The sequence below is a fragment of the Chlamydotis macqueenii genome, chromosome 4 (assembly GCF_036417535.1).
Source record: "Chlamydotis macqueenii isolate bChlMac1 chromosome 4, bChlMac1.mat, whole genome shotgun sequence".
Classification (NCBI taxonomy): domain Eukaryota; kingdom Metazoa; phylum Chordata; class Aves; order Otidiformes; family Otididae; genus Chlamydotis; species Chlamydotis macqueenii.
This window is the reverse complement of record NC_141559.1, coordinates 36,708,645-36,732,198: the sequence shown is the minus strand read 5'-3', so window position 1 is coordinate 36,732,198 and position 23,554 is coordinate 36,708,645. Positions and strand designations below refer to the sequence as shown.

The 23,554-nt window shown below is 37.4% G+C and overlaps 1 protein-coding gene across 9 annotated transcripts in view; it reads right to left on the bottom strand.

The window, feature by feature from the left end:
- The window catches only part of TMEM131L (transmembrane 131 like), an 81,054-nt gene that overhangs the window by 5,355 nt on the left and 52,145 nt on the right, over nucleotides 1-23,554 (bottom strand). For 7 of the 9 annotated variants that reach the window (XM_086747448.1, XM_086747451.1, XM_086747455.1 and 4 more), the window contains 19 exons: nucleotides 23,155-23,308; nucleotides 22,331-22,501; nucleotides 21,960-22,029; nucleotides 19,865-19,982; nucleotides 18,964-19,105; nucleotides 17,853-17,962; nucleotides 16,164-16,236; nucleotides 13,917-14,059; nucleotides 13,171-13,313; nucleotides 12,655-12,841; nucleotides 11,461-11,646; nucleotides 10,852-11,001; nucleotides 9,655-10,271; nucleotides 7,115-7,266; nucleotides 5,769-5,893; nucleotides 4,047-4,204; nucleotides 2,955-3,140; nucleotides 1,799-1,877; nucleotides 640-725 (listed from right to left, as the gene is read on the bottom strand). In XM_086747448.1, the coding sequence (XP_086603574.1) occupies nucleotides 640-725; nucleotides 1,799-1,877; nucleotides 2,955-3,140; nucleotides 4,047-4,204; nucleotides 5,769-5,893; nucleotides 7,115-7,266; nucleotides 9,655-10,271; nucleotides 10,852-11,001; nucleotides 11,461-11,646; nucleotides 12,655-12,841; nucleotides 13,171-13,313; nucleotides 13,917-14,059; nucleotides 16,164-16,236; nucleotides 17,853-17,962; nucleotides 18,964-19,105; nucleotides 19,865-19,982; nucleotides 21,960-22,029; nucleotides 22,331-22,501; nucleotides 23,155-23,308 (3,050 nt within the window). Of the gene's footprint in view, nucleotides 1-639; nucleotides 726-1,798; nucleotides 1,878-2,954; nucleotides 3,141-3,695; nucleotides 3,927-4,046; nucleotides 4,205-5,768; nucleotides 5,894-7,114; nucleotides 7,267-9,654; nucleotides 10,272-10,851; nucleotides 11,002-11,460; nucleotides 11,647-12,654; nucleotides 12,842-13,170; nucleotides 13,314-13,916; nucleotides 14,060-16,163; nucleotides 16,237-17,852; nucleotides 17,963-18,963; nucleotides 19,106-19,864; nucleotides 19,983-21,959; nucleotides 22,030-22,330; nucleotides 22,502-23,154; nucleotides 23,309-23,554 lie in introns of those variants that run through there. The other 2 variants (XM_086747450.1, XR_015258520.1) reach the window with 2 other exon arrangements.

The window sequence follows — 23,554 nt, the reverse complement described above, 5'->3', positions numbered from 1 at the left end:
TTAATCAGCATTTGTATCCTACAAGACACAGGTCAAACCTACAGCAGAAGGACTGTCACGGGCCAGCAGTTCTGCTGCCCAAAGAAACATGTCCTAACCAACTTTCAAACTTCACCTCACCATGTAGCCTGATGCTTTTATGAATGCTACTCAACAAGCTCCTATTACTTCCCTTTGAGATACAAACAATGAAAACTCAGGAGTTTTAACAGCCCAACTCAACCTCATTCATTATTGCTTTCAAAGAGAGCAAGTCCCGACTGTGGAAATTTAGACAGAAAAATAGTCATATTGATTTGATGCTGAGCTTCATTTTAACACAGCAACCAGTGCTCCTGCTCTCCCAGTCATGTTACGTTTGGACATAAATCTGTGCAAAGCAAGGGGATGAAAAAACAAACCTCACCTAAAAGAGGAGTTGAAAGCTAAATGCATTCTTCCCATAGACAAGATGCAGCAAAAATGTTAAGGTTATAAGCCTTTGTTTGCTAACTTTGCTCTGAATTTGTTTAGAACTAAGTCAAGTTCTAGTAACAACACATCTATCAAGTTGTTTGTACAAGTGTTATTAACAACAAGACCGAAACTGCTTTTCAAAGTGTGCAAGAACCAGCTTCAGTTGTTAATAAAGTAACTGACCTTTATTTTTGTCAGGATCTGCAGCTATGTCAGTGAAATTGGGACATAAGGTTTCAGGATATTGGGGAATGCTGTTCATGTCTCTGCTGAATGAAAAGAAAATTTAATTTCTTAAGTCTAGACACTGTTACGTTTCATAATCCAAAGTATTTCAAAGAAATATACAGAAGCAAAAAATATTCTAATGAACATCATGATTGCTATTACTTTCCCACTTTCCTGATTTTTCTTATTTTGAATTACTACTGCACAATTTTTTCAAATTTTTTTTCAATTTAAAGCCAGCTACTTATTATACATGCAAAATACATAAAATTAATACATCTTAATTACCCCACTTTTATTATCCAAGTATCAACCTATTGCAAATTAATTCAAGAGCTCTTCTCTAAAAGCGGAAAACAATTCATAGTTCATAAAGATGAGCAGAATCTCTCATAATGTTTCAACGCTGCCAACAACTTTCAGGCAAGTTTACTATTATGTCCATGAAGACATATAGGCACACACGAACATCAATTTCATATTTATCGAAACGCATCAAAGAAACTAGTCAAAATGAATGGAAAGGGAACATTTTCAAGCACCAGAATCCCAGAGGAAAAGGATCGAATTATTTCTGCTAGTGAAAACAGAGAGTCATGAATGAGAAGTGAAGTGAGGACCCATAGCAATAAAAATTGTAGATGCTATCTCTACTACAGTAAAGAGGTAGAAAGGAATGTCGGGGAGGGGGAATCAATTTTCATGCTGTATATCCTAGGAGAACATTATTCCCATTAAAAGAATAACATCAACTTGAAAGTCTCACTCCCACCTTTTTTAAAAAATTGTCATTACTTTAATATAACTAAGTGGTAATGGAAATGTGGTAAGTTGCTAAGATCTGGAAGAAATGAGAGGGGGAAAAACAATTTCCTTTTTTCCCCAATTTTATTTTATATTTGGAAGCATTTATCATATTTCCCCAGCATAATCCATTTTGCATATATATTTTCATGTACTGAAGAAGATTCTTCTTCTTCCAACTAGTAAGTACAATTAGATGATCAAAAAAAGTAACAGGAGAACAGGCAGGTATAATTTATCAAACGAGACAAGATTTCAAGTTGGTGGTGTTTCTTTAATGTCTTACAGGTGTAGATTCAAATTTTTTTACCTGGTATTGCAGATGTTATGAGACAGATTTAAAGTGATAGGAGTTTCAGATGGAAAATCATTTTGTGAAATATTCTCTCCTAAAGAAAAGAATGACTGTGAAAACCAAAGATCCTAAAATAAGAAGTATGCACAGAATACACATACACACAAACAGAATCATCAATGGTGTTAATCAAGTTTTCTCTCAGACCGGAGTATCATGAACTGCAATAACTTCAAAGCATGCTATCTCCACATGGTCTTAAATGTATTTCATGTCTTATAAGTGACTACCGCACTCTTACTGGAGAGGTTCCTTGTTACTACCGAATTAATGTTGAATTTGAAATGACTTATTTTCTTTTTTATATAGAGGCATTACAATTTGAACGAACAGAAAAGTCACATACACACAATTTGTTATCTATTAGATCGCAAGTTCAAATACATCACATACTGTATTTTGGTAATGTAAAGTTTTATACATACACAAATACACATGTAAGTACATGCATATTTTTAAATTATTCAAAGCAGCTTTTTCAGGTACTCAAAGCTGGGTTTACTTGTGTCATTTCAGCACTTTAAAATTTACTTCTAGTGCTACATCAATCTGGATGGTGATGGCGATGACAGGATTTAGGCTTTCAACTATTTTAATGATATTCAGGCATTCAAAAAACTGCAGTATGAACCACAGTTCCTATTTCTCATTATATTCAAGTGGCTCAGGTCTCCTGGCTACTTATGCCTTGAACTCAGCTACGCAGTCCCAGCATCCTCAGATCTGAACTTCCACACATTCCTCATTTGTGAACTTCTTAAATAGCTATAACATTTTAAAGATAATAATGTGATGTAATATAAATTCAAAGGCAGAAATAGCTTTGACTAGTGATTCACAGTTCTTCCATCTTTCCATGAAAACTAATTGTGCAGCTTCCTCAGTGACGAGCCCGACACTTTCTCTGTAGCCTGACAGCTCATCTTCATCTTCACAAAACTTCTGGTACTTTTTTCAAGTACCAAGTTCTTTAAACCTCTCTCTTTGTGTTTCTGAGAGGTGCCCTATAAAAGGCAAGTTATGTGTCCTATGCCATGGTACCCCTTCCCACTCAGACGGAAGGCTGAAACTCTGCCCACTACTGTGCAGAGGTGGTATTTGCAGAACTTACTGGATGGAAGAAAATGCCTGGCAGGAACCATGGGTTTTTTATCTCCGTCCGAACTGCTTGTACTGCTCCAGCTACCCCAGCTCCCACGACTGGCACGAACGCTTCCCGATGAACTTCCACAATCTGAGCTTGAATCAGAACAAAACTTCTCCAGACACTTCTTTTTGGACCGTTGATAAAAGCTTTCTAAAAAACCCAACACAAAACATTTAAGAAAGTCTTTCAGTTGAAGATTCACTGAAAAATCATCTGAAACATGGATTTACATGGATGCCCGGAATTTACACGGATGCTCTGAATTTACACGGATTCTTTGATAATAGGATAGAAAAAATATTTACTCATAGCCTTAAGATAAATGCACCAGCCCCTACCTCAAGGAGCTTATGACCTACACGGCATCCCCAATACAACAAATGCAAGTGCAGTTAGAGGCAACAGTTTGAAATAGGAAGCCCATACTATTCTTTGAAATATATAGTTAATATTTTAAACATGAAACATATCCTGGCTGTAGGAACATGCATACTAAAACAATGACAAATGTTGCATGTAATGAATATCTAAGTGATAGATTCTCCTTTCTTACTATCTAATTAAGGGAGGCAAAGAACAATCCTATAAACATGGATATCTTCTTCAGCCCTCCACTTCCCAAAAGCCAGGGAAACCAGCTGATTAAAATCCTGATGGAAAGGCAGGAAGCAGGTACCCAAGCCAGTGCTGGTTTTTAAAAATTACTTGCCTCTTCTAAATGAGGCCATTGCAATACAGCCGCTTCAGTTAATACCAGCTTTAATTTGAACACACAAGCAGATTGTTGTCAGTCCTCACTGGGACGGATGGATTACGGCTTCAGATTGATTCATCTTCTGATCTGCACCACCAACCAACCCCGTGGAGAAAGCATGCAGAGCCCTTCAGAAGTGAGCGTGTATTGTTTCAGGCACTGCATCATACCAGTCTTGCCATCTTTGCAGCAGGGTTCAAAAGGGAGAGAAGCACAAGTGTCTCAAGGAAGGAACATAGCTCTGCTGCCAAAAAAATCACATTACATTTCCTCCCCGATTTAAAACAATTAGGATGGCATACCTGTTTCTCCCTGTATAGACAAGCTCCCAGCTTTCTGGTCTGCTTTACAATTTTCCCCGTTACCCTGAGGACACCAGGCTCTTATTCCAATATTCGCTCTCAGATCCGGCCTTTCAAATTCACTGCACATATGCTTCAACTCACTCTGCTCAGGGACCCTAATACAACCACACCCAAAGAAACACATTTGCATTTTACATTTCAGCTGCATTTTTCCTTTTCAGGCATTAAACACTTAAATTCACACGGCTATTGACGCAGGATGCAGGGCAAGGAATAGGTTTAGGAGTCTTATTCCCAAACTTTACAGAAACCTAAAACACTTTTCCCAAAATACAATATCTCACCAAACAGAGTACTACTACTCAGAGAGAGAAGTAAAACAGCGTGTGCATGTTTAACTCTGTTCTCTAACACACTTGCAGAAGGCAATCAGATGTTATAATGATAAGTAAGTCTAGCACTGCACAAAGATCTAGATACACAGAAAAATGTGCCCTTTGTCTATTTCACTGGCTTAATTATAACAAGAATAAAACCACCATCTGAAGTAATCTTAAGTTTTTGCTAGTAAAACTGAAATATCTGGATCCAATATTGTAATCAGAGAGTATTAAGGGAAAATGAATAAAATCCAGCTGTCAAGTTTGTACAAGAAGGAAATGGTTACATCTTAACTCGCAAAGTAGCAACTGCTGAATCAGTTCAAGGAACAGACATCAAATTTCAGTATTTCACTTCCATTTTTTTATCTTTCCTATCTACAGAGGTGTGCATCCTGCAAAGATTTACACATGTGCTGACTTCCCACACAATGAATAGTAATTTGTTTATAATGAGTTTCAACAGATCCTTCAGATTTACATTCTCCTTGTTGAGTCCACAGACCTCAACAGGACCGCTTACAATAAAAATTAAGTCTGTGAAGGCTTTGTAGGATCGTGACCTTAATTCAAAGTCCTGGGGGAGGGGAAGGACGAGGATTTTCTCCTCATAAGTATTTCTATTCTAGCAGCAGTTTGTAACTGGTATTTTTTAACAATTCAAATACCTTAAATTTAAAATACATGAAAATAATAAAAGTAGCTTACAGCTGACTTTAGAAATGTATTTAAACAAACCTCAGAAGGAAAAAAAAAAAAAACAACAAACACAAACAACTTCCCAAGGTACTCTCAATATTCTTTTGAGCCTAGTGCTGCTCTAATATTTTTAATCATGACAGCAAAAATGCAAGCCACTGTCTCTTTTCTACATATTTCTCTTCCTCTTCCAAAACTACTGGAAGACAACATTCCCTCAGTTACTCAATACAGCAGATGATTCTCCTTGAGGTGGAATAATTTAAACAATTCTTTTTTCTTTTTTTTCACTGAAGAAAATACACGACTTGATTTTATCCACACAGTACACAATGGAAAGGAAGCTAACCATCCAAACTTCCAAGACAGCAAATTCCAGACTCCTAACAGAGAGCAACCACTGCTATGCAGAATGGGGTGTGCCTATACACTTGCAGATTTACAAATGGAAATTTACTTTTTTTTTTTTCCTGGTGATACTTAGTACTGTACTTAAATTCTTAAAAATAAAGGCTCAAGCCAGGATTAAATTGTGTTTATTTAAATAGATAAAGCAATCCTGCCTAATGTAGTATGCAAAACCTGCGGAAACATTACAGCAGCTCTGGATTTCTTCACAATTTGGCGAGGCAATACATACCTTGTAGATATATTAACGTTCTTCTTTTTATTTTTTCTAGAAGTTCTATTTCTATTCCAATTCATATTTGGTACATTTCCTTCCTTCTTCTCCTGAGGTTTCTTCTTCCTATACGCATCTTCTTGCTAAAGGTAAAAATACGAGCTGAGACAATGCATACATTATAAAATGAAGTTAACTCAGTAAATGAACTCCATTGGATTTTTCTACCTAAATTTGTCTGGACAAAACGATCCGACCCAAATGCATAGTTACTTCTTGATTTAGTGCCTTTCCACAGCACATCCTCTTTCCAGCATCATCAATTTGACCAGCCTTTCCAAGACTCTGTCCTTCAAGACACCAATAGATGATGAGAGAGAAATTTTTGAATTCCCAATGTTAGCATTTTCCCCCTCACAGCATCTAGCTCTGACTTCCAGGGAAATAAAAAAAAATAGGGGGGAGAAAAAAGAAAGCAGTCAATAAAATTCCCAATGTGCTAAAAACAAAAAACATCTGCCAGATTTATGATCAGTTTGTGTGCAAGTTCAGCAGCAATAAATCCTTGCTTTCCTCAGCAGCTGGGGGGGTGGGGGAGGCATTAATTTGAATTACAACTGAGGAAATTATGGGGTAAGTTAAGCAACAAATAATAATTATTTTTAAAAAATGCGAGAGAAAAACTGAGCATCATCAGCTGCACATGGAAAGAAGTTTGTAACAACAGTTCCCAAAAGACCTTGTCTTTTCTGATACATACTCCTCAAGCATGGTAAAGCAGTTCCTCCTTGCACCTTTTCATCATGGGATTCCTATCCAGTAGACAGGACAGAAACATAATCCAAATTCTTGGGTTTACTAGTTACCTGATGAAGTTCTTTAAGTGTTTTACGCTGCCTGCCACAAAGGTACAGTCTGCTGTGTTTATCGTGCTCAGAAACCAGGGGTGAAGAATGATCCTTCTCAGCAGCTTCACATTCTGTTAAGGGGCTTCTGCCTGCTGTATTCTCAAATGTAAATTTCTGATGCAAAGCCCTGTATTTGGACATCAGGTCTGCAAATGAAAGCCAATATGCCCATCTAGGACACCTCCCCTCTGGAGTATGTTCCCACATCATTTACTGTGGCTGACAGCTGGCACTAGATTCCAGTATGTTTGTGCCTGCTCTGACAATAAGGAAGAATATCTCTGGCTGTGACATGGTTGTGATACTTCCTCATTTATCTGATTTACAGTGTTTCAGATCTGTGAATGTATGTAATAGTCCCTATATACACATACATATCTATATGTGTATACATATATAAATAAACAACAAAAATACAATTTGAAATTTGAAAAGCAAAAAGATCACAGTACAAACCTCAGAAGTAATCTCCTCTTTTGCGCAGCATGGAGTCTCTTCCTTGGGCCCTTTATTAATCTTTTTCTCCGTGGAAGGCTTTAGGTTGATCTGCTTTTTTAAAGTCTCACAGTTTTCTGTTTCATTCCTGAGAGGCACTTCCTGGCTATTCCCTACAATTAAATGGTAACATCAGTTTGCTTGGGAAAAGAGTGGGCTTCCAATCATAACCACAGAATCTTCTACCTTTCTTTAAAAACAGACTTGTGTTACCTTCCAAAACACTAGGAGACTAACCTCTAGGCTGATATGCTGAAAATTTTAAAATCAAAAGTTAATGCTGTATAAAAATTCTTACAGCAGTTGCAAAAAGTAGCTCTGTATTGATTCATGCTCATGGGCTCGCCACTCCTAGCATGTGCATAAATTACCCAAGTCCTGCTCATCTCATCTGAATTTGAGCTATTTGAGTCCCAGCCATCTGGGGCACACCGACTCCCAGGTAGAACCCTCAAGTCAGAGAAAACTGGCCTAAAAAACAAACAGAAAAAACCCTGCAAGCTAGGCGGGGAGGCCAGCCTTTCTTTGGTGTTTTATGTCTCTGAAGGGCCCTCCACATTCACTACGAAGACAAAGGGAAGACGTCCTTTCTTTAGGATGGGTTCCACATTAAAAGTTCATTTTCTTTAAATTCTTGTGAGGAAGAAAATTATTCTTGTGTAACAAAATCCAAGAGATGAAGAAAATGAGAAGAGGTCCACCTCAACGGCTAGCTGAGTTGCTCAGTCGAGTCACAATCCTCTGCCTGGGCCCTGCCAATGCTGGACAGGACAGAATTAACTTCAGCTTTGATCCGTTCCAGGTATCTCAGATATCTGCAACACATCCACAGTAATCTGCTACCGAGACTCTCAGCTGCTCTGCATGAGAAATGCCATTGTTTATTGCACTGAACTGGTCTTCTCAAATGGGAAAGGCACATCCAAATGTTTTTATGGCTTTCTATCTACCAACCAACCAACTACAGCGTCCTAGCTCTGAGTCAGCCACCGTCACCTCTCTGGAGCAGGCAGTCACGACGACTGCAAAAGGAGCCCATGTGAATGAAACACTGGGGGAGATACCAGGAAAGGCAGGCTGCCAGAGCTCTAAAAAACACATCGTTGCTCTCCAGCACACATATATGCAAGTATCTGAGGTCTTGAAGGCTCCCCGTTTGCACAAAAACAATTCTGTAACTATAATCAAGACAGAAACACTGCAACGTGGTAGTTTTTAGACTTCATTTATCCTACCAAACTTCTTGAAACACAGAAATACTCACACCCCTGATCAGTGCAGAAAATTGCAACTGCTAATAGACAACGTGGCAGATGACCTGGAGTGCTTTACTACAGAATACAAGTAACTACCAGTATTCCTGAAACTGGAAGAGTATTCCACTCTCCAAAGGTGGAAGCTTGGTCAATGAAAATAAGTCTAGTATCTCCCAACTGGTTTATGTATAATCATGATTTTGACAGTCTGTACTCCAAGTTACTTTCCTGTTAAGACATAATTACTGGTTATTTTTTCTCCCCCATCTGATTTCCTAATTCAAAGCAAAGAGCAAAAAACAGTCTGCAGTTTAGAAGTACATGAGGAATGTCAAAGTACTTGTAAGCATGAGTTAAATTATCCTGCCTCCACCTGAGGCAGTACACTTGTACTCACTGAATCTCAGAAGTAATGACACAATGGGAAGCAACGGGCCCAGAGTAACAACTACACACTACAGCAGGCTCTGAAATCCCTCTGAGATGGCTCACTTGCTAAATAAACTCTGTCATGGCTACAACAAATGCCATCCTTCAGCACACAACTACTTTGCTGAGTGCCTAAGTAAAGCCAAGCTTCCAGGGGACACATGCTCCTACTCTGCTCCTGATTTCCCCCAAGTGCTCTTGAGCTGCTCTTAAAATTTTGAGTTATGAAGCTAAGAGGTAAGACATCCCAGGCAGCTTAGTTCCACAATTTAAAAAAAAAAAAAAAAAAAAAAAGAGTAAAAAATACAGCTATGCAGTTACTAACAGAAATGTTGATCTGCGGATTCTTACAAAATACAATTTCACAATACTCTCATGTCAGCTTTTCAGATTTTACGTGGTTTTATCAAAGGAGTTCTGAATATCCAGTTCTGAATGTGCTTGGTTGGTGACTCTAAAAATCAGGCAACAGATTTTCAGTGGACCTGAGAATTTCAAGCTGGAATGTTTCTGAATATTTGACAAGGGCAATTTGTGCCTTATAAGCAGATCTATGACATCAATTATTTTAACCATTAAAATGCTACAGCACAAGCTTGAAATCTGTAAACCAAGGCAAATTTATGATTTATGAAACAACTTTTAATGCAAGCTGTTTCCTTAGGATTGTAAACAGATAAATCACAGTGAATACATAAGAAATACCACATCTCCTTGTACCACACAAAAGACAAAATCCTGATCACAGTGAACTCAGCAGACAATTTCACCCAATAATTTCAACTGACAAAAATTGGGAAAAAAAAAAAAAATTACCACTATTTTTCCTAGAAATTTCTTGCAGTTCTGGCTGTTGCTGAGGTGAACTTCTGGACAAGTGACTTTCAGGTAGCTTCTTGGACATCTTCACAGGACAGAACTCCTGTTCTTTGAGCTCAACTAGATTTTCTGAAGTTTTAAGGTTAGTTTCCTTAGGAAACATACATGTTTGAAGATCTTCCTTCAGATCACACTCTGAAGAAGTATTTTTAATGAGAACTGTATTTTTCAGTGCACTTTCTTCTTTACCCAGAAAGTTTTCTGGAAGAGTTAAATTCTTGTTAACATTTATGCCATTTGCATATTTTAGAGTTACCCAGTTCTCACTGACAACATCAGTGCAAATGTCCTCTTTTGGTGCTGAGATTTGGTTCTCGGCAATCTGATTATGCTTCTCATCAGTAGTTGCAATGGCACTGCCAGTTGCTGTGTTTGGTTTCTGCTTACTGTAGTAAACTGAACATTTGTGTTTCTTCTGAGAGTGGCTGTAGGTCGCAGGACTTCTCTTGGCTGCATTCTGACTTCGGCTGGAAGAAGTGCCTACAGACAGGAAGCCCTTCCCTTTACCTTTATCTGAGGAACTATAGGAATCCATAAACGTCTTGCAGCTTCCCCTGGAGAAAAAAAGAAATAAATTACTTCAGATTTGTTTTTATCTATGAAGCTATCATGAATTGTTTTATGAGATATTTTTGTTAGAAAAGAAAGGGGGGCATATTCAGAAGCCAAACTGCATTAGGTCTTCAATTTATTATGCCAGCTAAGCACATTCTGATTTCAGCAGGAGTTGAGCAAGACTCTAAGTATGTGCTCAGACTTTAAACACACTTACATGCTTCAGGGAGTAAGTCCCTAACTGACCACCCAAGAGAGTCAGATCTGAGGACCGTTAATGCATTTTCCATTCTTTCCATGGCTGCCGCACACAGAGTATCCTTTACTTCCATCACACAATTTTTACCCTATGTACTACTGGCAATATACAAGATTAATAAACCCTTGAGTTCTTCCATTTTGTGCAGATGAATATACACCACAACACTGCAAGCTCTCTGAAAGAGGTTGCCTGGAACACTATCTCCTCTAAACCACCCCACAGCAATATCAAAATACAAACACACAGAAAGCATCGCTCCACAATAAAGAGGGTACAAAAAAAAAGGGCAACTCAAAAGAAGAAAAAAGTATTTTTACTTGTAGGAATCAGAGCTGATTAAGTCGACAGAGTTGCTGTTCTGCTGCGGTGAAGAACTAGGATTTGGCCTCTGTCTTGATTTCATGAACTCTGCTAGAATATACTGGGCTTGCTGGAAGGCTATCAGAATCACTCCGAGCAGGGACAAACTGCCAAAGAAAACAACAGATACTGCTGTCTACAATTTTCAGGAGTATTCAGTGAAAGAGTTAAAAAGCTTCTAAACAAGATGCACTTTTCAAACATTTTGTTAGTAAATTCTAAGTAAGAAGGCAGATGAGAAAATACAGTTTAAAATAAATAACAGTTGCAACGGTCTTTTCTTTTCCTTTTTATCTTATAGCCCTTGCTACTTATTCTTTCAATAAAATCTCAGCCATGAGCTTTACAAACACAAAAAATTAATGAAGAAAAAATCCATAATAATAAAGCTAATACTTGATTTGAAGATCAGTTAGAAGTTAAGAATCACTACAACACAAAGGTGACACATCATAGTATAATAGTATCAGTCTTCTGAGTACCTTCTATTCATTCATGATAGTTATGTCACTGAATTTCACTGGCAGGTCCCTTTCAAACTGGTGCAGGGGCTCTGGAAGCATTACCTTACGAAGAGGACAGTGAGTCTCCAGAAAGACTCTTCCCAGCTGGGTCCTGGCACCACATCTGCACACAGCGGTAACAGATGGTGAGGAAGAGTCACATTGAGCGTGAAGTGGAACTCCAAATCAGCAGCAGTCACCAGAGTAAGCTCCCGGATTACCCACGAAGACGTAAAGTCAGGAGTGAATCTGTCAGGAAAACCACACAGAGCTGGTGTTATTTTTCCATTGCTGGGCTGAATTTCATTTTTAGAAGTCACACTGATACAAAAAAATATAAAATAACTTAATAATATTTAAAAAAGACAATGAAATAAGTGATGACTGTCTGCTTATGCTATACAGACAGGATTAGCACCTAACAGAGGTAACACTTGGAGGTCATCTTCAAGCAGCAAAATAAGTGGTTTTATTGCGACTCTTCACATTACTCTCATTACCATGACTTGTTTTCCTTTTCTGAAGGAGGTGCACATGATCAACTCCTGTTAACCAAAACATTCTTTACCAAAAGCACAGCTGTCAAGCGTAAAGACAGTATTACTTCGGAAAGGGCCAGGTACTAGGGTAGGTCTAGAACAGGGCTGGAAAGACAGGGAAAGCACAAGACAACATCAGATGTGTCTCTTCCACTTATTTCCTGGACCCATATTATTAGTCTATTTGACTGCCATGAGTACTGCTAGAAGGAACAACTCGCCTTTCCAATCAGTAGAGGTGATACTTGTATATGATAGTAATATTAACTCTATTTACATTTAAGTCATTACTTTCACTCAACAGGATTTTTAAAATAATCTGTTTTAGACTATGTGCAATGTTAGGAAAACATGACTAGATTGTGGTCAGGCTACTTGGAACAAGCTAGAGAATAACAGTCAAATAAAAAAAAAAAAGTGGAAAAGCATTTCTTACTCTTGTATTGTGGCAACTCTTTTGCTATAATTTTTTACTTCGTAAGGCACTGATAAAAGCATGTATGCCACTTTTAAAAATAATGGAGTCTTATAAAGAAACAGTATTATATTATCAATTTGTTAGTATTACCTTTACAGAGAAAGGGAAATGCATATGAAATTTATATTCAAAGCTAACCAAATTTTGTGTGTAGGTGTGCTACTGGAGTGTCTGTTACTGAAATTAATTATTCCAAGTTTCCACTTAAGTTAATTTGTCAGCAAATCTGTCAGTACTTACACAATGCTGATCTCTCGTGATGAGTTCTGAGCCAGGTAAAATTCCTGACAGTCTAAAACTTCAAATCCATATCCTTGGCAACTGTAACCATTGATTTTCATTGATGAAATTGTTATAGGAAGAGGCCCAATATTCTCTACTTTGAAGTTCTTCGTAATGGACAGAATTTGCTTGCTGTCTTTCAGTTCTTAAAGGAAAAAAACAAGAGTTACTATTTTACAGTGCTTAAAAATTATTTTCTTATGTTTATAAATAAATCACTATTTTCACTTTCTATGTAATAAAAAAATCAGAAGTGACCAAGATTTTAATACAGACTGTTTTGCAGTAGCATATTTCTAGAATTTGTAACTATTCTCAGTGTTCTGAGAAAACAGAATCTATACCTCTCATGACCAAGCTTTCAGCTTTTCCTATTTCAGCATTCTGTTTACTTAACATTACTCTACTGTACCAGTGCCACTACAGAGTAACGCCGCCAGCTACAAAATCAGAGACCTGTTTCTTCTTACTCACGTCGTCTGCAGTCCATTAGAGTAGCTTCCGGCACCTTGAATCGAAGAGATCCTCCCGCACCAGGTAGTCTTCCTCCTACTTTTAGCAATTCTTTGGCTCCAAAGCCTTCTACGTTGACCACGTCCAGAACAGTCAAGTTGTTTCTGTCATAATATAAAAATCAAGCAGTCAGCCACTAGAATAAAAATGGAGTTTGCAAAATCATGGCTTTGCCATCTATGTACCAATCCGAGACAACAGTGTTTCAGTAACAGGATCACTGGCCACACCTGGATATGCTTCCCCTAAATACAGACAGGATCACTCCAGAACCAGTCACTAGTGAATTTCACACAGTGAGGAAACAAGTTTTGTGATCACTGCCACTGGATAGCAACAGTGCTACCTAGTAAAAATGGCTGCTTCTTCCGTAAACTCTTTTCCTCCAGAGATATTCAATCTGTGGCTGCACGTTAGATTCACTCATTGGATACTTGTATCTTAACATTATGGAGTTAATTTGAAAATAGAAAGCCACCCAATGTGTTCTCTTAACTGAATACTGCATTTTATAACCCACTGATCACATATCAAGAAAACAGTGCTCTATTTGCTCTATATGCACAAAGACCCTTTAAGCTATTTTTTATCAAACTGGAGGTATTCTGACTTTCAAATTTTGACCATTTGTCTTTGCTCCAAGATCGAGCAAATTCATTTTTACACAGAGTCATCTGATTCTCACTTACAACTGAAATCTGGCTTACCTGATTAAAATAAGGGAAGCTACTCTTTTGTAGTCAACTGGTGTAAAAATTACACCAACTTTTCTGGTTTCCTGTGGCTGTAAACTTAACCAAAGCAGCTCAGAACTGCATTTCTTGCTGATGAGATCCTCTTGATGTGCATTCTGTTGAACAAAAATGCACTTCTTATTCATAGAAAACATGTGTGTTTAAAGATCTCAATAAAGAAAGCACTACATCTTTACTTAGCACCACATAAGATATTTTTGGCAAGGTGCAGTAACTGCTAACTAACTTGTTATACAAAAGTCTTTCAATCTGACAGCATAAAACATCAGATAAGATTGTTTATTTGAGCAAAAGTTCATATTACTGCACCGATTATTGTGAGGAATGTATTACTTCAGTTCTTAAAACAGCTTTTATATGCTCAGATGGAAAAGAAATTATATTGTGTCTTTCATACTCAAGGAATCCTGAAACACTTCACAACAGAACGAGAACTGACAGTATACTCATTGCACAGGGAAATGTGGCAACCATTATACCTTCAGCCTAAGACTTGCAACTTGATTTAAGTGAGAAAGGGACTGCTGGCAAATATGTTGATCATTTCAGTCACTGGAAACAAGCCAAGTTCAACTCCCTACCATATTAATTGAAGACCAGAACTACCAGAAGTTCACTTGAGTCCTGAAATAATGTAATTTTGTTTTGTTTTGTTTTGTTTTTTATATATACTGCTGTTTATTCTTTTTTTCCATTAAAAAAAAAATGAAAATAGCCCTAAAACTTTCTATTCCAGAACTGGTGATCAGTCACCTATAGCAGTCAAAACAACCATAAACATTACAAAATGGGTTCTTGGCTTGGTTGGTTTTCAATTCATGGCTGTTGTACTGATGGCTTTTCTGATCTTTTCCAGTTAAAACGTTCTATTCTTAGTCTATTTTATGAAAAAAGAACATATGAACGTTTCAGAACCTGCATTTAACAGTCAGTATTTATTAAAAACAAGCCACATAGGGCATTTGCAAACTTCACCCTGTCACTCCCTACAAACAAAGATATGCACGCACTCAAATGTGAACCTAACAATTCATTACACATGTATATAAAGTGACTAAGGAAATTATGACAAGTTCAAAAATGAAAATATTAACAACTAGTGACTTCGTTAACAAGCCAACAACCGTCTCATACGTGCTGAATACCTACCTGTTTCCTCTAGCTCTTCAAGTCTCTAATGAAAAACAGATTATTACACACACTGATGTAAATATCTACCACTGTTTTTCCATTTGGTTAGGAGTACGGTGTATGCGACTGTGGAAACTCAGTCCTACTCATGTATTAGTGGAACTACCTTCTCTTTTTCAGCGTGTGCCTACAGGGTAGGATTTATTAACTGCTGTCTCCTCTCTTTTACAACAACTCTTACAACTGTTGCCAGAAGGGAAAGGTCAGCTTTGATTAGTGTAGCAAACATAGTATTTTCTTTTTATAAGGTACTAATCTTTCATTAAGGTCTTGAAGCATATGTGCAGAAAGGTGTATCTACATAGGACATTAAAGATGTGGCTGCAGCATGCCCAGACAGCAAGAAAAATATGTCAATTCCGGGCTTTTGCACAAACTAGAAATCTAAGAAGAAATTCTCCAGGTACCCTGGACAGTACCCTGGTCGTCAGAATACGCCGACATCCCTGATACAGCATCTTCTCTGTTTCTGTCATCCGTGACACAAGTATAGCCACAGCTCAGCAGTGGTGCGACACAGTCAAGTGTTATCACACTCACATTAAAAACGAGGCAATGCGAACCAAAGAATGCCATGACATTCCAACCAGAATCCAGAGTTGCAATGAGACTGAGGTGAAGTGTAAAAATCCACCCTTCTCTTCCCTTGAACTATTGGACAGTTATCTCCCTCTACTGAAAAGATTATCAGCTAACTTCTGACATTGCCGACTCAGAAGCCTGACACTTCGTAGTCAATATGGGGCTAAATGTAAGTCCCAACACAGAATGCAAGCAGTGGTCTCTTGCATGCAGTCATGCACACACTCCCTCTCTATAGTCGTTTTCAAAGCAGACTCAAACTTGGAAAAAAATTAACTGCAAAAATACAAACCTGACAGAGAATCAGGAAAACACTATTAAATTGCTTTAAATAGTACTTGGGAACAACTCAGATATAGTGTAGCTAGAAAAAAAGCTTTTTCTAGTGTGTCAGACCACTTCTTCAATCAAAATTTGCCATCTTACCCTGTAAGAACATTCATCCATGAGCCTGAATTCAGTGGTTGTGAAATTAATAGCTTGTACATTTATGCCGAACCTAAATAAATCAAAACAAAAAATTAAGCACTTCAAACCGAGTCTGTCAGAACTACATTGACTTATGACTTTACATGCTGGTATTTATTCTTAAATAAAGAATACTTTTAAAATTGCATTTTGGCAGATGTGAAATACAGTGGAAATGTGGGTCTGCATTTCAATGGAATACAAATCAGTTTTATGTGGACTCCACACATTTGGAAAACAGTCAAATGGCTGGGCATTTTAGATCTCTCAGCATACAATATTGCAAAAGATCACAATCAAGAAATATGATTTCTAAGCCACACAAACACAAATGCCCCAAAGCATCTTCTGTCCACATAACTGTTAAGAAATAATAATTATCAAATCTCATTAATTTACTCTTTATGCTCATTATTTCTTTGGGACAAATTCCTATTTTCTTTCACATACTTTGCAAATCAAATTCACTTAGTTGATTATTTGCCTGAGAGCAAATTATAAGCATTTGACATTAAGGTATTAAAAACAAAAATAAGAAAATCAATAGGTAAAATTTAGATTATAGACTAATGGACCTCCAGCCACTAAATTGGAAATTCACTTGTCATAACTTTCTATGAGATTAGCTTAAAAAGAACCAGTTAGTGGATGTGACTTCTGGTAAGCCTAGAAGATCTGCAGAAACAAAAGTGTACAAATACAGAGAAAACGTAATTTCAAACCACTAGAAAGAGTCTATGTGGGAATTATACTTAGCAAACAGATGTAGTATTAATGTGTGTATATATACACACACACACACACATATATATGCACATACATATGTAAAGAAATGAGGTTAAGGAAGCAATTACACAGGGATTTGGAACCCAAATAAGCAAGTTACACCTAAGTATGTGAGTAGTCCCACTGGCTCAAACCAAGCACATAGTCCTACCAACTACATAGTTTTTCAAAGTTAAGTGTGACAGCCAGGGCTTATTTTGGTGAACTTCACACTGCCTCAACATCCTCCTTTAAACTGTTCATCTAACTCTCATCTAGATTTCTTACTAAATCTTCTCAGTTCTAAACCAGAAAGTTCAAAACAATGTAGGAACATTTTATTAGCTGGCCCTAAACATTTATGGTGGGGCTCCTGGCTCTGGATCTGAATTTTTCTCCTGGCTCCTCTTTCCTCTTCTTCAACCAAGGTTTTTACCTAAGAAAAAGCTAAGAAGAAAACTTTTTCTAGTGGGAATGTTCAGTTATCTTCCTCCTCGCTGATCAGTCTACAGATTCTGTATACATCCCAACCAGCCTTGCAGGGAGATGCATATCCCCAATTCTGCAAGTTGCTCCCCTCACCTGGGCAGTTTTCACAAGCTGCATTAAGCCCCAGATCTTAGAAAATGACCAAGTATAGTTTATGTCTGGCACACATAAGCTTACTGAAAACATATTCTGTTTGGTTTTATCAATGATCAGGTACATTACAAAGTCATGTGTCATATAGGGAGTTACTCTGAACATGATTATACATTCCAGAATGGATCAGAGCATTGCCCCCACCTAAGTTACACTTTGAAAAATAAAAACAAACAATAAGCAACAACCATAAGGCATGGCAAAGGGAAAAGAGTATCCTGAGATAGTTATACTCATTACCATTTGTTGAGCAGACTCAGTGAAGCTTGAGGATCAGAGTAGTAAGAAAGAGGCAAAAGCTGCAACATAACTGGGAAGGATGAAGGGTTTCTTAGTACGAAATATTTTACCTAAATAGTTTGGAAGGGAAAAGAAAAAGTTAAAAACTACATACTTGAGAACTGGAAGGTAAAATAACTCAGCACTGGCAATATGATCTGCATTTTCAAGGGACATCAACCTGGCTTCTCTCTTAATGCAATATAATAATGTGCACAAAACTGCATGGAACAACAGGATATGTCACCACAATGTCATCATTTGCAAAAACAGCTAAGAGTGCATGAAGAACCACATGGGCAAAAATACAGACCTCTTCCACCCCCCTAAACAACCCTTTCATTTGGATTTTGATTTACGCAAGCAGACATGAACAACGTTCTTCCACAGAAGAAGGTGAAGTTAGTGAGGTGCCACCCTTTCTCACAGAAGTCTGCATGCAAGTAGATTATAACACGTTACTATAATGACTGACAATCAAATGGCACAAATGGAATATTAAAGTAATTCACAATATGCACATATGAAAATTATCTTCATATGACTGGTTCTGGCCCAGGCTAGGTTAGTAGTGACCACAATCTGACAAATGAGAAAGAAACAACCATCAGTGGCTGGAAGACACATTGCTCTGCTGATCTCTCAAGTGTTTTATCTCACACAAACATTTTACACACTTCTGTTACATAAGGCAGTGGCACGAGGAAGGCCATCCCGTAAACACAAACATCATTAATGACAGTACAACCTATCCCTAGTCCCCTGGTTCAATTATTTCACCAGAAGCATGTAACTTACGCAATGATGCAAGGAAAGCTGTAACAGCCACGAACAATTGTTAGTTAAGACCTACACTGCTTCACTCTTCTCCTTGTATTAAAATATTACAATTAGGGAACTTATCAAAGAGCCAAAGGGATACAAATCTGGTGTCTTATATTAGACTTCAAGACACTGATCTACAAGCAGCATGAAAATGCTAAGCATCACCAAATATTAACCACAGGCTTTGTTATTTAAACAAGCTAAACACAGATCAACCCAGTAAATGCATAACAACAACCATCCTCACCATACTACTTTTAACTGCTGTGGCACTGAAGTTGAGCGTAAGACCAGGCTCTGTTGTCAATCGTGGCAAGAAAAAGGCAAAGGACTCCTCTTCAGGCTTCATCTGGTGAATAAAGCGAGCTGATCCTAAAGTACTTCTCCTGCTTTATTAGCAAAACCAGAAGGCTTTGTTAATTTTATTTTTTTTTCTTTCAAACAAAGAACAAAAAAAATATGATGATTTACCAGGACCTAAAATTACATCAAGTAATCTTTCTTTGAAAATGTTCTTTATAAAATAAAGCCCACAGGGCTGTAATACAGGAATAGTAGAGAGTTAGTGTAACTTATGTGCATCCCTTCAGTCTCCGTTTCTCTACCTACAACATGACTGTGGTTTTCACCAACTCTACCTCCTTATTCTGGAAAGGGGCTGATGTCACTGATGCACCATCTCTACAAGAATTGCTCAGTCACAGCTACTGCTTCCTTCCCAACATCCTCAGTATGCCGTATCTATTAGACTAGGGATTAAAAACCGTAAAAACTATTCAAAGACCCCGATTCTGAAAAGGCTACTATGCGACCTGTTGATGAAAGGACTTACGCAACTCCATAAATGATCTCGTAAAATATGCTTTGACTGCTTTCACACTGGGTAGCTGTGATGCAGTTATTATAGTCAGAACACTGTTTACACTCTAAAGTTCATCTGAAATGTTTACTTATCGCTGGCAGTGCCTTGAAATGGAAGCTGGGAGTGTCTGGGGTGCTCTGAAACTCCAGGAGCTTCAAGATAACTAACTTAAGTGCAGGAAGGTCAAAAATGTTTGTTCTAATTAAGAATACTTCAGAAGAGAAATATTCTTTCTTACAACACTATACTGGCTTGAATTAAGAACCTCAATAGATTCTGTACAGACCTGCAGGCTTCCCCACGTCTTGTTTTTTGCCATCTTTCATAAAGTTCACTTGCAAGCTCAGAATCCACATCCCAGGCAGAACGGTCCAGAGAGAGACTCTTCTGCCAAAGTAGATTTGCTAAAACAATAACAGATTGTTCATATTTTACAGAGATAACATTTGCTCCTTCCATCAATCTACTTCTGAAGACGAGTAATCGGTATCTGCAAAGGGTCCTGACACAGAAATAAAAAAGGCAACCCACTTTTCCCCTTCAAAGCAAGCATACGTGAGGGTGTACATATTACTATCCATATGGGATTTGCTTAAAGAAATACATCTGCAAAAACACTGTAATCCTACATGCAAACAAGAGAATAGGTACTCTTTGTATGCTTTAGTAAGCCTTTTTTACTAATGGATGCCAATGAAGTCATTATATTACCAGTGGTCTTTACAAAGAACTCTCCACTGATGCCTATAAAGTATCAATACCATATACTATTTCTGCTAGGTACACAGTGGTACAAAATTATAATATCACAGCAAGGAGCAAAACAAAGCCCACAGTTTGGCAGAAATGGTGTTTTCATTTTAGCTTCTCTTTTTGAGGTGCTGATAATTTTCTCAAATTATTCTTAAGATAAAATTTGCAAGACTTTACATCAGTCTAAAGATTCATGCCTTTTAAAAAGTTAGACTCATATTGGCTCAAGCATTTTCACATAGCAGAAAGGAACTGGAAAAGCAAATTTCTTTTGAAAGAAAACAAAAATGTCTTATTTTGAAAGTGCACGTATTTTATTTTACAATCCTTAGTGTTTAAAGCAACCAATTGAGTTTGATGATGACTGGAGTAATCCAGCTATGAGTTCTTTAGGTGAGTATTTTCAAGCTTGTGCACTAAACTTTTCTGTTTAACAAGTACTAGTATGCTAAGTTAGAAGGCAGAATACCTGTACGTAAAGATCTGATTATGTGTATTATTAGAATGGAAAGAAAGTAAGCAATGAGGACTTAATTGTATCAGGAATATTCTTTTATATAGATTTAAAAAAAAAAACAAAACCAAAAACAAACACTTGCTTCTAAGATATGTACCTAAGTGTGCATGTGTATCAGTAATTCTTCAAGTCATATGTTTCCACATGTCACCTCAATTCTCCTTTTTACATTTGACTGGCTAATACTGTCTTCTTCATATCCTCATATGAAAATACATTTCAGGAAAGCATCATCTTGAAAACACATTCAGGAGAGCACTCTCTTAAACACTTAAAGCCTATGGTACCCAGTTGCCTACTGAAATTCCTTACTGAGCAGAGATTTAAAAAAAAAAACAACAAACTATTCTGAATCAGCTTTCATCAGATTCAACACTCTTCATGCAGTGCCATGTCCATGTAATACCTAACACTGTATTCTGGCAAATGCCAGACAAGTACTTAAAACAGCTGCCAGCATTACAGTACCTGCAGACAGATTCCTCAGTTCCAGAAAGAATGAGAGCCCTTCTTTCTGTTTCACAGCGTTAGGGATGCTGTTTTATAAGCCTGCTAAACAGTCTTTTGCAGAAATCTATGAAATTATTGCTATGAAAAACAGCTAAATAGAAGGCCTTCAGATTTAACTGTGGCTTAAGGCAGGATATTGGTCAAGATTTGTTTTTTGTTTTTCATCGAAGACTTCCCAGGATCTGGACCCAGATTATGTAGGTTTTCTAATCACTTTGAGCTGGCTGACAGCTTTATCATTCTACCTCAACAACTCCAAAGAACGTGCATATGAAGAAAGCAAGGAGCAGTGAAACACCAAGGAGAACTTACAGAAGAGTCTTAAATATTAAGTTCAAAAAAATACTACAAGAGAGAACAATAGCTTAGCACATGCTATGGCATTAGAGATCCGAAATACTGCACAGTGTACTCACTAGAGGTTGCTCAAAGCCATTTACGTACTCCCAGAAAAGTGGATGTTTTTGAAAGACATAAAAAACTAAGTACTTGTATGAAGAATCTCAATATTCTCATGACAAGTGCTGCTACGCAAAATGAATTTTCTACAATAGAACTACTGTCAGATGCGTAAAAAAAAAAAAAAACAAGATAAGCCTACCTGAATCAGACTTTCCCAAGTAACACTGAATATCACAGTGGGCAACAGCTTCAAAATGAAGATCTCCTTGCTGGAAAAACAAAACAAAAACTACAATTGACCACACGACAAAACAACAGGACAAATTCCAGTTTCTCACTGTATAATTTGAACAAGTTAAATAAGAGAATTCAGGTTGCCCAGAGAACTGTAATTCCACTGCTGTTTAACTCTGAGGGCTTAACTTCTCCAGCTACAGAATAGTTTCACAGAGTGGTCTAGTACTGAGTTTTTCTTTCAGGACTAGGGGACAGACTTCTGGCCTAAGAAAGAGGTTGCTGCAGTTTGGTTAGCAGTGCAAAATAATTATTCAGTACAACTGAATACAATACCTTGGACACAGTAGAATATATCTGCAGAGGTATTTCAAACATTATTCCCACATTTGTGACCAAACAAATACTAGAAAGCACATTTGTTACAGTGTCTTTCACACTGAGTTTCAAAGAAAATACATTCCAGCAGCCTGGAGGTAGAGTCAAAGGTTCAACGAAGTTCAGAATCTAGAAAGAATCAAATGACAACTGAATTAAAATTGGTACAGTATTTTTGGTGCAAGCAGTACCTTGAAGAATGGAAACTTTCTTCATGTTTTTGCTGTTATTACACACACATATGTGCCCATAACTGATCCATATAGTGCACATATGTAAATCTCCTATCTAAATATACAAAGAGTCAATTAGATGCCTACATCATGTGCTTATTCATAAAGCAGATTTGTCTGGTTTGAATCAAGCAATTGCACGAGTAAATTACTGGCCTCGCCTTCTAAACTTCAAAGCTCATCCATGCACTAAAGACTTCCATTACAGCCTGTGAAGAAATGCTGAATCCTACACAGAGCACAAACACACATGCAACAATTCTGAGAACAGAGCAATGATCTATAACTTGATGCATCTGTAGCTGCAACTCAAACGAAAGAATAGTTTCTAATAAAAAAATACAAAAACAAGCCAGATAGTGAATAACGTCTATTGAGAGAGTAAGCTCTTCAGGACCTAACAGTTCCAGGCACACATATACCTTTATTTTTAACTGATTTCAACCAGCTCTGAGAACAGAGAGTTCTTCAAAGAATCAATTTTGTATGTCAAAGGATCATATCCTTACACCAAAACAAACCATTGTACGAAGTAGAAATAAGGCTTACCTTTAAAATACTCTTTGTTTCTCTGGCTATGAAGAGTTCATTCAGTTCAATGCTGAAGTCAAAATTGTTTGTAAACCATACAGACCAAAATCCTGAAGTATTATGATGTGGTTCTATATGAAACAATGCTGCAGAAGGATCTATGTCAAAATACCTGCAGTAAATACAGAGGAAAAAATAAATACATCTGCAATTGTCCTTAAGCACATGTAAGTGGTCCGCATAAGAGAAGGTAACTGTAGTACTCTTGCATAATGAGGCTCTTTTAAGGTTTTGAGCAGAAAGTACAAAATTATTTCCTTTGGAATACCTACATATAATAGCAGAGTAAAAATTGACAAAACAATGTAAAAGAGGTAGGCAGGTAATCATTGTATCCTCTTGTATAGTACAACATTGC